The sequence below is a fragment of the Pipra filicauda genome, unplaced genomic scaffold, assembly GCF_003945595.2.
Source record: "Pipra filicauda isolate LSUMZ 115617 unplaced genomic scaffold, ASM394559v2 scaffold17_size4572894_pilon, whole genome shotgun sequence".
In the NCBI taxonomy this organism is placed as follows: domain Eukaryota; kingdom Metazoa; phylum Chordata; class Aves; order Passeriformes; family Pipridae; genus Pipra; species Pipra filicauda.
The window spans coordinates 310,193-325,230 of record NW_024104287.1 but is presented as its reverse complement, the minus strand read 5'-3'; the positions used below and the strand labels follow the sequence as shown (position 1 = coordinate 325,230).

General features: G+C 37.8%; 1 protein-coding gene across 1 annotated transcript in view; it reads left to right on the top strand.

The window, feature by feature from the left end:
• Window positions 1–7,483, top strand: part of PAPSS1 (3'-phosphoadenosine 5'-phosphosulfate synthase 1) — a 42,484-nt gene extending 35,001 nt beyond the window's left edge. Inside the window, exon 12 of the mRNA XM_027736292.2 lies at window positions 6,447–7,483. Coding sequence (XP_027592093.1) covers window positions 6,447–6,585 — 139 coding nt within the window. The 3' untranslated portion in view covers window positions 6,586–7,483. The remainder of the gene's footprint in view (window positions 1–6,446) is intronic.
• Window positions 7,484–15,038: the final 7,555 nt, after the last annotated feature.

The following is a 15,038-nucleotide window of genomic DNA, read 5'->3' as shown; positions in this document are numbered from 1 at the left end:
CCTTGATCCAACTGCCAGAAGGATGTCTGAAAAGTTGGGGCTGCAGAATTAGTAGTGGCAGAGAGTTCTTTGCTTGTAACACCCTAAACATTCATGCTCAGCCTTTATGAGAAAGATGTAACACTTGCTGATAGCGTTCCTTGTATGCCTGTGGTGGTAGGTGCTCAGATGCTGAGTAGGCATTGGTCATCTACATACCAGAAGATACTGGGCAACTGTGTGATACCTCGCTATGGATGAGCTGCTCATGGCCTTGGTGGCAAGCCTGGGAAGTACCAAAAAACCTACACTGACCCTGCCTCCAAATTGGTAACAAAGGCCCTTAATTTCTCTGGTGTGCTGCCTCGATTCCAAGAGGTTGTTGTGCTTAAGGCCTCCAGCTCTCAGAGGTGTCCACACAAGCGCAGTTTTGTGGAGTTCATCTTAGAGTTCAGTTTGTTTCTCACTTCCATTAGTATCCTTCAGAGTGTGTGCTGCCCTAGTAGACCCAATATCTGCTTGGGAACGGTCTGGAGAACATGACTGTTGAGTTTGTGTGTCAGGACCTCATGCTGCCCTGCTGTGGTGCTGTGTTTGAGATGAAGTCACTTGGAAGAAGGGAAATCTACATGTGCCCCTGTTAGTAAGGAAAGGCAGAAACATCCTGGTTGCATTCAGGGATAATCATGGAGCATTGAGTGTGAGGAAAGGGGGTAAGAAAAGACTGATGTAAAAGCCTTTGTAATAGCAGCACAGCAATTTTATTTGCAGAGTGATGCACAAAACTTAACTAGTATAAATTGTTTAAATAAAGTCACCCTTTAGAATGTTAGGACTTGAATAACCAGGGACTTGAAATCATATTTGTATTTTACCTCATGAAGCTAGCACAAGTTTTAATTTGTTTCTTGGACATCTTAGAACTAGGTTTGGCACCTCATGAAACTGAAATCTTAAAACATATTATTGAAAAAAATGTATCTAAAACTAAGATCTAGGAAGGGGATTTGAGGAATACATTTGAAGTGATATACAGCAGCACAGGTAGAGATAATTTCGTTTTATTTCCCCTTAGTCTAAATGATAATAATAAAAAAAAATAATTGCCCTTTTTGCTGTTGCTGAATTCAGATAGCAAGCCTAATCTAAGTTTCTGTGGAAAGCTTGAGCATTTCCAGTTGCACAGAATTCTGAAGAAACAATGCATATAAAAACTAGTATGAATATTCTTACAGTCTTTATTCAAGTTTTTACAGTTTTATATTTCATAGAATTTTGGATCTATAGTGTCAAGTTATGATTTGGAAAAGTTTATAGGAAGAATTCAAGTTATAATGGAGAAATTCCAAAAGAATGTGTGACCTGTAAACCACTGACAGAGTGAAGTGTAAAGACAACAGCGGAAGAACCAAACAACCAACAGATAATACCCCCACTCTCCAAAAAATCCCTACCCAATGCTGAAATTCCTTCAGAAAAACAGTGTGTTTCTTCAGCCAAAAAGGCCTCACAAACAGTTACCACAGACAAGTGTAATTTGGGATTGGTGGTTTAATAATAGTGGCTGGTTTTGTGAGCAGAAATTCCCAATTCTTTACGGAAGATCAGTCCTATAAAATGCAGCCACAGACTGCTGCTGAGAAAAAAACTCAATTAAGAAAGGAAATTAGTCTGGCAATTAAAAAAGCCACAAAAGTGTCTGGAAATAAATTTTCATTGTTTTTTTCCTGAAAGAAAACTGATGAGAACATTTTGGCTAAAAGACACCCATAAGTAAGGTGACTGGAGCAGATTGTTCATGCTTTCTGTAAAATGTTCATGAAGCATGAATACCTGTGAAGAAGAGAGATTTTAACTTTATATGGTTTATTCTCAGGACCTTTAATATGATTGCCATGAGTGCTTTAATACTATCAAATCATACTTACAGGATAGCTGCTCCAACTAAGTACATATTGTTCTCAATTTGTTTGGTTTTTAAAGTGATAGTGGGAGGCTGAGATAAGCACACTTGGCTGTTCTCCCTAATTTAGTTATGTGAAATGCAGTTCCTCAATTACCATTAATACTTAATTTAGGATACACTGAAACACTGCAGGACCTCAGAAGACTTAAGCTCTCCTGCTGATCAGAAAGGAATTTCATTCACAGCAGGTAAAGGATTTGGTTTGCAAATGTTAATATTAATCACAATATTGTGTTCTAATTTCATAAGGAGTTTGTTCATGATGAGTTAGGATTCAAACCTTGCTGACACTTGCAGGTTCATTCAATGACATGGGGCATTCATTCCCAAGGCATAATATAGGCTGACATATCAAAGACTTGACGCTATAAGGGACAAGATTCTGTTCCTGTAGGAGTTGTGGTGTAAGTCATGACTTGATGCTGCAAAGGCAAATTTAAATTCAGAGAAAATCATTCTAAAAAGGGTTTAAGGTTAGAACTGGACCCCAGATAAGGAGGCTGTGAATTGTCCCAAGAATTAATCAGACCTGAAATTTGCCAGCTGAGTAGAAGGTGACAATTGTTTTGAAGCCAGACCAGGGTGAATAAATCATATTATTGTTTTATTTCCATATGTTTGTTAAAAAATTAATTTGTAGGCAAGACTATGAATGAATGGTCTGTACTTTTATCATGTGTCTTGTGTTTAAGAGTAATTTCTTAAGACCTTGAGAGCACTAGACACCACAGAAAATGGGAATTCCAAGAAGGTCATTTGCACAGTGCTGAATACTCTAACAGAAGGTCAGGATTCCCAAGATTATGACTGATCTTCAGTGCTCCCAAATCAAAAACCTATTATGTAGTATGTTCTATATTTAGATTAAACTTGTAGGTCATAATGTTGAAGTGGAAAAAAATATTCTCTTCAATCACTGTATCAACACCTCAGAGATACAGCAGAGGAGGTTTCCTGTAGGACTGTGGACATCTTCATGCAGTCATTTCCCACTTGCAAACTGGTGATATCTTCATTATGTTACAAGAACCATGAGGTCTCTGAAATCTTAGCCTCACACACTACTCTTAAGAGTGTTTGAGCTTGTAAAGCACGAAGAGCTCTGATGGTTGCTGGGGTCACTTGTGGTGTTACAGTAAAATAACTACCAAATTCACAAAATAAAAGGGAAATCCATTTAAGAGAATAAAACATTAGTCTTTTTAAATGAAAGAAAGGAAAGAACTGGTCTGTGAATTCTTAATCTTCTGTGTGTGGTTTGTAGTGTTCTTTGAGCCCAATGCTCAGTTACTGTGAACAATTTGAAGATTATTTAACAGCAGAGATTTGTTCCTATGTTATTTTTAATAAATGCCTTACTGCTTTCCAAATATACTATCCTGTGCACCTGTGGCTGTCTATATGCATACTGTCTGTACGGAAGGAGGGCACAATCTGAAGTGTAAGAAAAGATTCCTTTTCTCCTTTTGCTGGATGTATGAGAGCTCAGCAGACTTATGTATTTTCTACTCTACCCATGACACCCTGTCCTCCATAAGTGAGGAAATTTAAGAGCACTACTCTCACAGTGGTTTTTCCACACTGTGAGAGTAGTAGAGTCCTAGGATGCTATGGCAGGGAGTAAATACCAGTCTTCAATGTAATATGTTTCAGGACTGTTTTTCTGTTGACAAATTTTTGTTGAGGATTTCTTTCTGCCTTCCTTACCTCTTTCTTTTGGAGAATGCTTTTCATTGCATTGACACAAAGTATTATGTCAGTACTATTCAAACTCAATTGGTAGTAAAAGGTCAAATCAATGTTACAAGCATTTACTAGCATACAGTGTGGCTCAAAGAAAATGAATTCCAGCAGCCACTGAATAAAAATTTCAAAAGCACTTAAATCCCATCCTCAGAAAAGGCTTGGATTAAATTTCATTGAGAGTAATTTCAAATATGACTTGAGAAAAGAATTTGTATGGCTTTGGCATCTATATTTCATAGTGTCTTTAATGGTCAAATGTTTCCCCCTCTCATGTTCCACTCAAATCCGTCTTATACAGGATATCTCTTAATATCCTCAAAATTCACTGTGAACAAAATTACTTGATGACTCTTTTTGTCTTCTCTTTCTGCTGAAGCAAACTATTCATACTGATATGTTTTATTTCAAAATGCTTGTGGTTCACATCCCACCACAGTGGTGACAGTGCTGATAAGGTTTTTCTGCTTAGCAGAAATCTCAGTTTCTGGTATTCAAGAGATTTGATTTTTGCCATTAGTAAAGACAATGAATATTGAGTGGTTATTCAAATACTCTGTTTTATATATGAAAGCAGAGATTAAACTGGAGAATTATAAATGCCGTAATTTTTAAAATGGCAAAAATACATACAGTATATTTTGCCAAAGCTCCATTTGAGTCACTTTAGTGATTACTAATAAAAGTAATTTTTTTTATAAAGAAAAATCCATTCAAAATAGAAGTTTGCTATAATGAGTGGGCATCATTAGTACTTTTGTACTTTTTAATAATATTTTGGAAACATTTCTAGAAATATTATGAGGTGCTGAATGTACTATATTTCTGAGATTGTCCTTACTCATTATTTTCTTTCATTTTCTTATAATTTCTGTAGATCTCCTTAGCTTCTTTTCATGTTTCTCTCTTTCTTGATATTTTGAATTCCTAACTGGTTTTTGTGCTACTCGGAGTAGGAAGAAGCTAAAGGAATTGTCTTACTGACTGTCTGTTGAAACAGACTTACGTGACTTATCTAACTTTAGTACCTTTATTTCACTTGTAGGGCACCAGAGGAAGTTGAGTGGTTTTCTGAAAACTTAGCAGACAAGGACAGTATAAAGCACCTTTTTGTTTTTTAACGCTCAAACTTTGGTATTGCTACCACACTGAGGAGAAAACCACACATGGAGAAACTTTATAGCACTTACCTTACTCTTCTTTTACAGATCATTTGAAGACTTGGTATTTTTTTAACAGAATTAACCAGGCTTATCACTTCCTCATATATATTTTATAGAAATAGTTCTTTGCAAAGAACACAAGTTACCTTCAGGCAGTGTTAGTGAAGGGCAGACATCTCTCTGCTAAGGAACAAAATTTTCTAATGTTATAAATAGTAGTGACAACTTGTTCTCCCATGGAATTACATCAACCTTACGTTTTCATTTTTATATAATTCATATTTTGCAGAATTGAAGTACAGTAGGGATTTTTTGCCTTGTTGCGACACTTCAGGAACCCACAGTCCTAAATTGAAAGCAACAAGAAAAGAACATGTATGGGAGGGCAAATCAAAAAGTTATGGGGCTAGTGGTGTTCTGAGAGGGAACTGTGGAATGCTTTCTGCATCTTGCTAACTGCCATACCCTACTGAGTGTAGACCGACACTTAGAGCCAAGTTCTGCCCTCTGATATGCACACTTGGCTCTTGTTTCTGTCTAAGGCATGTGCATCTGAGATCAATACTTGGTTTTTATTTCAAACAGACAAGTAAAGAATGAGTAATGCATACATGCTGCAAATTGAGTGAATGGCATAAGTAAAATTGCTACTTAATTTAAGAATACATAATTTTTTCCTTTGGAGCGTTTGATAGAACTCTGGCATTCTTGTCTTGCTTTTACTGTCTCAGTCCTGTGAGGAGTAATTTAACTTGTGGAGCTTTTGCTGCTTATGACCACATACCTGAAAAGTTAATGATAATGATTTAGATTCTTATGTTAACAATGGTAAACAATTCTGATCTGTGTTCATTTATGCATTTGTCCAATTGAATTCTGATTTTTAGGGAGAAGCATCTTTAGGGGAAGGTATTTTTACTATTCCCCTGCTTTTTTCTTTATTTTGAATTGTATGTGCCACATCATTGATATGTATATATATGTATACGTGTACTCAGTGTCTTGCAATGGCTCAGTTGTGGAGCTTTCCTCTAGATTCTGAGTCTTTTGCTTTCTCTGTTCTGCCATTGATCCGTCACTAAGGTTTGCTGCAATGCTGTTTTTTACTCATTCTCAAGGTGGCGCTGAAATGACCTTCTTCAACTGGCACAGGTGCATTCAATCAGCTCATAGGGCAGGTTTCCTGCCATGGCAAGGCAAGGTGCAAAACAGGATGGCTGCTGTTGCTTTGACAAAGGGCTGAGACAGTAGGTAGAGTAGATGGTTCTCCCTCAACAGGAATTCTGTTTCCTCACAGAGAACAAGCCAGGCTCAATGGAAGGACAGACTGAATTAAATCCACAGTAGTTCAGTTGGGCCGTGCTGCTAAAACCTCAAGAGTTACCTACACTGAATATTGTAGGGGGTGTATATTCTTGGGATTTACTGGCAGTACGGGGCAAATGTCTGGAAATTATAGTTGCTATACAGCATTATACTCACAAGAAGAAATGTATAAAGTATCAAGAAAGCAGAAGGAATATGAGCAACTTTGTCTGCTTTTAAAGTATGTTCTTTTTTTCCCCCTCCTTTTGCCCCCACTCCTACTCTCTCAGCCATGAAGACTTTGAATTTATATCGGGGACCCGCATGCGCAAGCTGGCTCGGGAAGGACAAAACCCGCCGGAAGGCTTCATGGCTCCTAAGGCTTGGACCGTGCTGACAGAATACTACAAATCCTTGGAGAAGGCTTAGGCCTCTTATTAGCTGCAGATCAACCTTTGACGCCTGATTTATTTACGAGAAGGGGACCACACAGTCACCATTCATGTTGCTTTGTTGTGGTGTCTGTCAGGAAGTTCTCTGAAAGCAGACTCTTTCTTCCTAACTTAGCATCATTCTTTGCCTGTCCTTATGGGTTCTATTATGTCCTGGCACCTAACTAGCTGCTGGTTTTAATGTCTTCTCTTTTATTACAGTTGATATTCTTGCAGTAGGATTTTTAACTCTTGTATTTTTTTTATATTTTACTGCCTCTGTCCTGAGTTCTGCAGCTTTTAAATAGATGCAGCTCATTCATATGTTATTTAAAGTGCTGACTAGTGTCTGGTTTTTGTAGTTTGTAGGACAAAATGTAATGGTTAGTCCCTTAACTATGGATAGATTATCTATAAATCAAAAAAGTAAAGTCAGTTTCAAAACATCTGTAAAAGTGTCCTCATCTTTATCTCATCATCATGTCCAGAAGCACTTAAAATTTATTTCTCATTATATGTAATGAAAAAACAGAAGGTTGGTTTGTTTTTTTTATGTAGCATAATTAAAATTTTGCTTTCTTTGCTTAATTTTGGAGTTCATTGTGTTGTATGGTGATTCTTTTCTGCTGTGGACCTGTAAAGATGGCCATAATTAATAAAATAAAATGTCTAGTTTTCACTTTGAATTGTCAAAAAATTCAGATATTGTTTTTGTATATGCTTGCTGCCATAAGTGTCAACAGGGAATGTTTTACTTCATTTGATATAACTTGCCAGTTTTTGGTTCTAGATATACGTGTTCAGCCTACTACAACTTTAAAAAAGCATGACAGACCAAACTTAAATTCATGTTTAATTATTGCAATAAAAAAAAAATAAATCCTTAGATCTTGGCATTTCCTGTGGTAAAAATGCTTAGTTCGGAGATTAATTTTCTGGCTATTTTTCAAGGTCTCCAAAGAATAGTCTTCTTCTTTTGAGTCAGCTTTGCTTGCTTGAAAGACAAAGCATATGATGTTCTAGGATTCTTCAGAAATCCTGAAGTTGGTTAATTCAGTATGTGAAACATTAACTGCTAAAGGAAAATATAAAAAAAATAAACAAACCACTTTTTAAAGTGTGAAGTAACACTGACCTTTTGGGATATTTTCAAGCATTTGCAGGTAATCAGTGGAACAGTCATAACCTCTCTTACCCTTACATCCTTGTCACAGACACTTATTTTTTTGTTGTTAAACAGTGTGTATAAGAGGAACCAGCTCAAAATTGCTTTTAGAATGTTGCTACTGGAGGAAGCATGTGTTCATCTAGATTTTTTGGATGGCAGGAAGGTTCTTGTGGGAACAAACTGAGTCAGCCTGCACCTGCATTCATTAATTAGAACCAAAAAGGAGGGTCAACCTTGACTGGTGTTTTGACAAAGGGAGTGCTGTGTTCTTAAAATGGATCACTGCTTAGCGATCTGCTTGGTCTGCATGGTTTTTACCACAACTGAAAACAGTCACAACATGATACGAGTGTGAATGTGTGGAATCAAAACACCAGTTTAGCAAGATCCTGGGAATTCTGGTTAACTGAAAGACAACACCAGGTGCTGTTTACGTAAGAGTATGAATAAAAGGGAAATGCAGAAAGAGATCCGTGGAGAATCCCAAAGACCAAATCCTGTGTGTGTGCAGTCCCATTTCTTCATTGCTCATAGTTGTGATGAGGAGACCTGTGATATATGGAAGTAGTAACACCCCTGATCTGCATGGCTGATACAAAGACAATCTGGATCCAGCTTTTCAAATTACAAGATAAATGAGGTAGGTGGAGATTACCAAACCCTAATCCTTAAGGTTAAATAAATGTTACAAAATTGCTGCTTCTCCTAGGTGAAATGACTCCTTCAGTACCCATGAGCAACTTAAGAAAATGGAAACTTTTTATAAAGAATCTCGTGGTTGAGAATTCATCTTTTCTTATGTGAGTTTCTGTATGCCTTTTTTTGACTAATATGAACATTCAGGGTAACTTTTCAGGTAAGGATTTTCAGGTTGTGATGTAAAGATAAATGCTGAGGATGCTGACTTCTGTCTGATTCTTTCAGTGGGGAATCTGAGCAGTAGTAACTCAGTAATACATCAGAGATGCAAAATGGAGAATGTAGACTAGGTCACAAGTCTTTTTTTTTTTAGCTAATCAAGCTTCTACATCTGGAATAATTCAGTAGAAGTCAGGAGGGGGAGGAAATGAAGGGCTGTTGTGGCATGATGTTGCTGGATGTAGAAAAAGGCTACCAGGGCCTGTGTAGCCAATACTGTGATTTGCCTGAATTTGGACCTCCCTTGCATTTCATATTTCCTTAATTTCAAAAAGTTTCCCAAATGGGTCAGAGGTTAAACTTACTGTTTTTCCACACTAGAAAAGGAACAAAAGTTACTTTGAGCATCCTAAATAAATACTAACAGTGAAGACCCGATTCCTTTCCCTTCCCAACAGTTTAGGTGCTAGGTGCTAATCAGTGTATTATTGCCATTCCCTATAAATGCTGACACCTTCAAAAACTGTGTGTGTGTGTGTGTGTGTGTGTGACTTTCAGTATTCACACACACATCATTCCTTGTATCTCTGGTCATGAACCTTTGATCTTTTGTGCTAGGCGTTGTAGGAACAGAAAAAAGCTCTCATCTCTGCTTCCCTGTGAGTCAGAAGATCAGTTTACTGCATCTATGTGACTGTCTCCAAAGACAGGGAAAGGAAAAACTTTTCCTTCATATAGTACAGGAGAACTGATGGGAAAAAATAAGATTGAAACTGAATCTTTATTTGACTTTGCAGTATGTCTGTTTATCTATCTGTAGCAGTGTAATTTACTGTGGTGCTTGAAAACTATTAGGAAATGTGTAGGGATGGTATTCTACTCCTTAAACCTGACACAAAATCTTTCACCATCACCCATAAAAAACCCAGGAACTTCAGCCTGGAGTGATTTGGCCAAATTAAATGCTAGAATGAAAGCAACCATAGCTAAGAATTAGTATTTTGTTGTTCTATACAAATTGATCTTGCTTACCAAAATGCATGATTTAGATGCTGTTAGTGAAAATAGTGACACTTGTTCAATTTTTTTTTTTTTAATGTTTAGTTTTGTAAAGATGGAGCTGAAAAGCTAGATTGCAAAGGGGAAATTTAAAGCCTTCAATGGCGAATTCATTGGATAAGAGATTTCCTTGCCAGCAGCCAAACAGGTGTGATGTAAATGTGATTTAAAGGAAGACTATGCAGAGGTTTTTGCTTATTTGTTTTGTTCTACCTTGAAGAAAGCCTGAGGGCTGGAATACCAGTGCTTCTTTTAAATTTGCTTTCTCATTCACAAAAAAACTTTTTGATTATGAATATAGCTGGATTTTTACTAGGATTTTGAGGTGTCCATTGAAGGGTTTTCTCTGTGTCTCCTGCAAGCTCTGTGTCTGCTCTTGTGGTATTAGCATTTTTTTTTTACCTGTATTGCTTTTCATTATTTAGTCTTTATTAAAATCACTTGTTTGTTCTCTATGGAGGTTACATATGCACGTGAGCCAGAATCATGCCTTCAGTATTTCCAGAGCTGTTTGCCCTAGAAACCTCATCTTGATATAATTTTGAAGCTGAGGGGGAAAGGCAACTACACTGGAAGCTAGAAAACAGAGCTTTAAAGCCGCATCTGGAATTCTTAGACTGTTAGTGGCTCCAACTTAAAACAGAGAATACAGAGATTTTATATGCCATAAAACTCAAGAAGTCTTGGATGCAGTATAAGAGCAGTCATCCGACCCTCTTGTCAAAATTCATCTACACAATGCTTTGAAGTATGATTGTAGTCAGAATGATACCCGTCTATGTATAAAAAGAGGGGAAAAAATCAGTTTCATTATAAACTTTAGTGGACTGGAAATAGTGCCCAAATCTTGCTTTTATTCTCTGCAAGCAAAGCTGTTTTGTCAGTGGTGTCCTACTTTCATCACTGTCAATTGCATTGTATGAGAAGAATACAAACATTTTGGCCATATCTGCTTATTTTCACCTCATAACAGCAGTTACGATTGCAGTCTAAGCTGTGAGTTTTCAGGTTTTTGCTGGGCACCTGCACATCTTCAGGCTTTCCAACAAGATGACTTGTGTCTGAATTGTTGTGGTCTAAATCAATTATTTCTGTAATGACTGATAGCAAAGTTCATTGCAATAATTGTGATGAGACAGATGAAAGACACCAGTATCCACGTATTAATAGTTCCTGAATATTGTCGATACATTTTATTACAAAACACGACATTTTCTTCTGGAGGACAAACCCACTCTAACATGGAAACATCTTTCTGATGTCAAGAGTGCTCCTCAGAGAATGTTTAGGCTTTTGTATTATTAATTTGATTTCATCGACAGCTTTCTCAAAGACAAGTGAAAGCAGAAGAGATTCTTTGACCCTTAAACATTGGGTTCAAATGGGTTGCCTGTTGTACAATGGAAAACTGCCGTTGGATAGTCCGTGGAAGGTTATTTGCAGGATTGCTCATATGACATTGAATTCTGCCTGGTTTATAATTCATCTACGACCTGTGAAAAACAATATTTTAATAATTTGATTCAATTGTTTCCAGACAGTGAAGACAATTATGAGACAAGATCATGCTTAAGCATAACTTTCCACTAGGAAAAAGTTTTATGCTATTACTGTATCTTAGTTTAAATATAAACTGTCTGAAAGATCCAGCATTACAATTATATGAGCAAAAATTTCCTATCATACTATGTGACAGCAGAGCATTAAACATATCATCAGTCAACATTGTAAGTACAGTGCAAAATGCACTTTATTATTGACACTTCATTAGAGACAGTTATTTATAACTCCTTTGTCCATTATTTCTTCAAGGAAAAATACTGCTTTCTGAAAACTGAAAATGTGTATGCCTTACTTGGTAGTTAGAGACACTCAGAATAGCGGTGATTCTTCCCAGTTTTTCTGATGTGCTGTATTTTTAAATAGATGCACACTTCCGAGCTCTACCACGAAATGGCTTTGCAAAGAACATTCAAGTTTTAAAGTTTTTCTTTGTAAACGTTCTTGGCTATTTTGGTTATTGTAGTTTGATCATTTTCCCCTCTGTACAAAGAAGTCATCTTGTAAACCTCAATCTTATGTAGAGGTGGTGTACAGAATTTTCATCAACTATTAAAACAACTCTAGCTTGGTTCTTTTTCATACAAGCCTTTGGTTCAGGGATGTGCTTCATTCCTGTTGTGAGGATTTCTTGTCAAATACAACCTCATTCAAGCACTGACAATGAAAACCCACATCTTTTAATATGTGGTTTAACCCCGGCTGGCAACTAAGCCCCACACAGCTGCTCAGTCACTCCCCCTGAGTTGGGATGGGAGAGAGAATGAGAAGGGTAAAAGTGAGAAAACTCATGGGTTGAGATAAAGGCGGTTTAATAGCTAAAGCAGAAGACTCACACACAAGTAAAGAAACCAAGGAATTTGTTTACCACTTCTTACGGTTGAATAAGGCGGGTGTTCAACCATCTCCAGGAAGGCAGGGCTCCGTCATGTGTAATGGGTACTTGGAAGACAAACACCATCACTCCAAATGTAAACTTCCTTCCTTTTTCTTCCCCCAGCTTTTTATGCTAAGCATGCTGACATGTGCTACAGGATATCCCGTGGGTCAACTGGGATCGTCTGTCCCAGTTGTGTCTGCTCACAGCTTTTTGCATAACCCCAGTCTCCCTGGTGGTGGGGTGGTGTGAGAGGCAAGAAAGGCCTTGACACTGTGTAAGCACTGCTCAGCAAAGTAATGAAAACATCTCTCTTTTATGAGAACTGTTTTCAGCGCAAATCCAAAACATAGACCCATAGTAGCCACTGTGAAGAAAACTAACTGCCAGCCAAAACTAGCACACCTTCAAAAGAATATTGTGCCTTTTCTATAATCGTAATTAGGGTACAAATGCAAATTTAAAGCAGCATGTTCTTCCTAAAAGATGTGCAGAAAGAAATAACGGAAAACTAGAATGTTTTCGGTTGAAAGGGACCTTAAAGATCACCTAGTTCCACCCTCTGCCATGGGCAGACACATCGAGTTGCTTAAAGCCCCACCCAGCCTGACCTGGAACACTTCCAGGGATGAGGCATCCACAACTTTTCTGGTCATTCTGTGCCAGTGCCTTACCACCTTCACAGTAAAGAATTTCTTCCTCACATCTTACCTATATCTCTTCTCTTTTAGTTTAAAATTGTGTTCATGTAAAAAGTCACTATTCTTATATTTTGCAAGTCCCTTTCAGGTACTGAAAGGCCACAGTAAGATCTCCCTGGAGCCTTCTCTTCTCCAGGCTGGACAACCCCAACTCTCTCAGCCTGTCTGCACAGGATAGGTGCTCCAGCCCTCTGATCATCTTGGTGGCACTCCTCTGGACTTGTTCCAACAGATCCACATCTTCCTTGTGCTGGGGGTCTCAGAGCTGGACACAGCACTCCAGGTGGGTTCTCATGAGGACAAGAGTAGAGGGGGAGGATCACCCTGCTGGCTTCTTTTGTTGCAGCCCAGGATAATGTTGGCTTTCTGGATTGCAAGCACACGCTTCCAGCTCATATCCAACTTTTAATCCACCGGAATGCCCAAATCCTTCTCCACAGGGCTGCTCTCAATGAGCTCTTCTTCCAGTCTAGACTCATGTCTGGGATTGCCCTGTTGCAGATGCAGCCTCTTCTACTTTGGCTTGTTGAACTCCGTTAGGTGAGAACTTCTTAAGCCTGAGCCCACTTATGCCTGTCCGTGTCCCCCTGTATGGCATCCTGTCTGTTCTGTCAACTACACCGCTGAGCTTTGTGTCATCTGCAAACTTATTGAGGGTACACTTGATCTTGCTGTCTGTGCCATTGATATATATAATGGCCAGTCTTCGGCGAGCGAAGATTTTTGGGAAAGGTCATTAACCCTAATGCCATTGATAAAGATATTATAAAGCACCAGTCTCAAGACAGAGCCCTGAGGGACACTATTTGTCACTGGGCTCCATGTGAATATGGAGGCATTGAGCATACCACCAATGAATATTCTTCAGTCAGTTTTCAGGAGAAAAAAAAAAAGCGGCTTTCTTGTCACATTTTTAGTGTGCTTGAAAAATTAAACATAAATATCCTGATCTTTCAATTTCTATGCTTAAATATGTGTCTTGGTAGGAGACCAATGTGTTTTCTCTTTCTTATTCAACAAATTGCATTGTATTCAGTTTGAGGACTTGCTGAATGAGGATTGGCAAAGAATTGAAAATCCTGGTCAATCTAGACCAATCCTGCACTAGACACTTTTGAACAAGCCAACTCATATTTTTATTTAGACATACATAATTAACTTTTTTCACCTGTAACTTGAAATAACTCTTCATCAGAGATTTTTCTGCATAACCATGAAATTAATGAAAGAACTTTAACTCTGGAAGACATCTTTGGTGTTCATCAATGTGAGCTTGAAAAAAGATCTGTCTGCCTGTGGAGAAATTAATCTGATTATATTGAGAGCCTCCAGAGTGTGCACTAACTCTTTGCTCTTTGAGCAAACTGAGACTTCAGCCTGTGACAGAATGTTAGACTACACAGAGCCTTTTATTTTGACAGAAGAGGGGTAAGCCACTGTTTTTTTACAATGTGACACAATTAGGTTTTCAGAAGAAACAGACTTAGCTAGCCAAATAAAGACAAAAATGTGGCTTACAAAATGATCAGTACAAATTAAAGAAGGTCTGCCCAGTAAAACCAAGAGTTTTGTGCCTGTGTATACTCCCCAGGGAGACTACCATTAATGTGAAGAATTCCAGCACTGAAGAGGATTTTTTTGCAGCATGAATTTATTATGCATTTCATGGTTCTTGTGGAATTTTCTATGTCTGCGCGATCTCCACGTGCAGTTTTAATAAAATATCATACATTCATACGATACCGTAACATCATACATTCTCCTCTTGTATCATCTTCTTCCTTTTCTCATAAAATACTATTATTGTTTCAGGCTGAAAATTTTCTCAGCTTGTATGTTCAGAGGGAAACATCGCAGTTTGAAAGGGAACTCATGCAGTTTACAGTTTCATCAGTCAGTTGTGCGAACTATGAGAGAAGGGACTGGAGAGTGTTCTGTGACAATAGAGTTTCTGATTTTGGTCAGGGTCAATGTAACAGGGGCATATGGTCTGTTTTTTTTTTGTTTGCAGACTACTACTGCTGTGTAGGGGGCTTTTTGTTTGTTTGGGGTTTTTGTTTGTTTTAGTAAACATTAGTCAGACTGACATCTTGTTATTATGTACTTAACTTCTAAGGGTATTATAATGGTAGTCTGAGCCTTTCTGAGAAGCATAGCTCGAAAGTTCAAAACCATTGCTCTAGAATAACAGTTAACAAGTTTTCATTATTTTGTCTATATAAAATCAC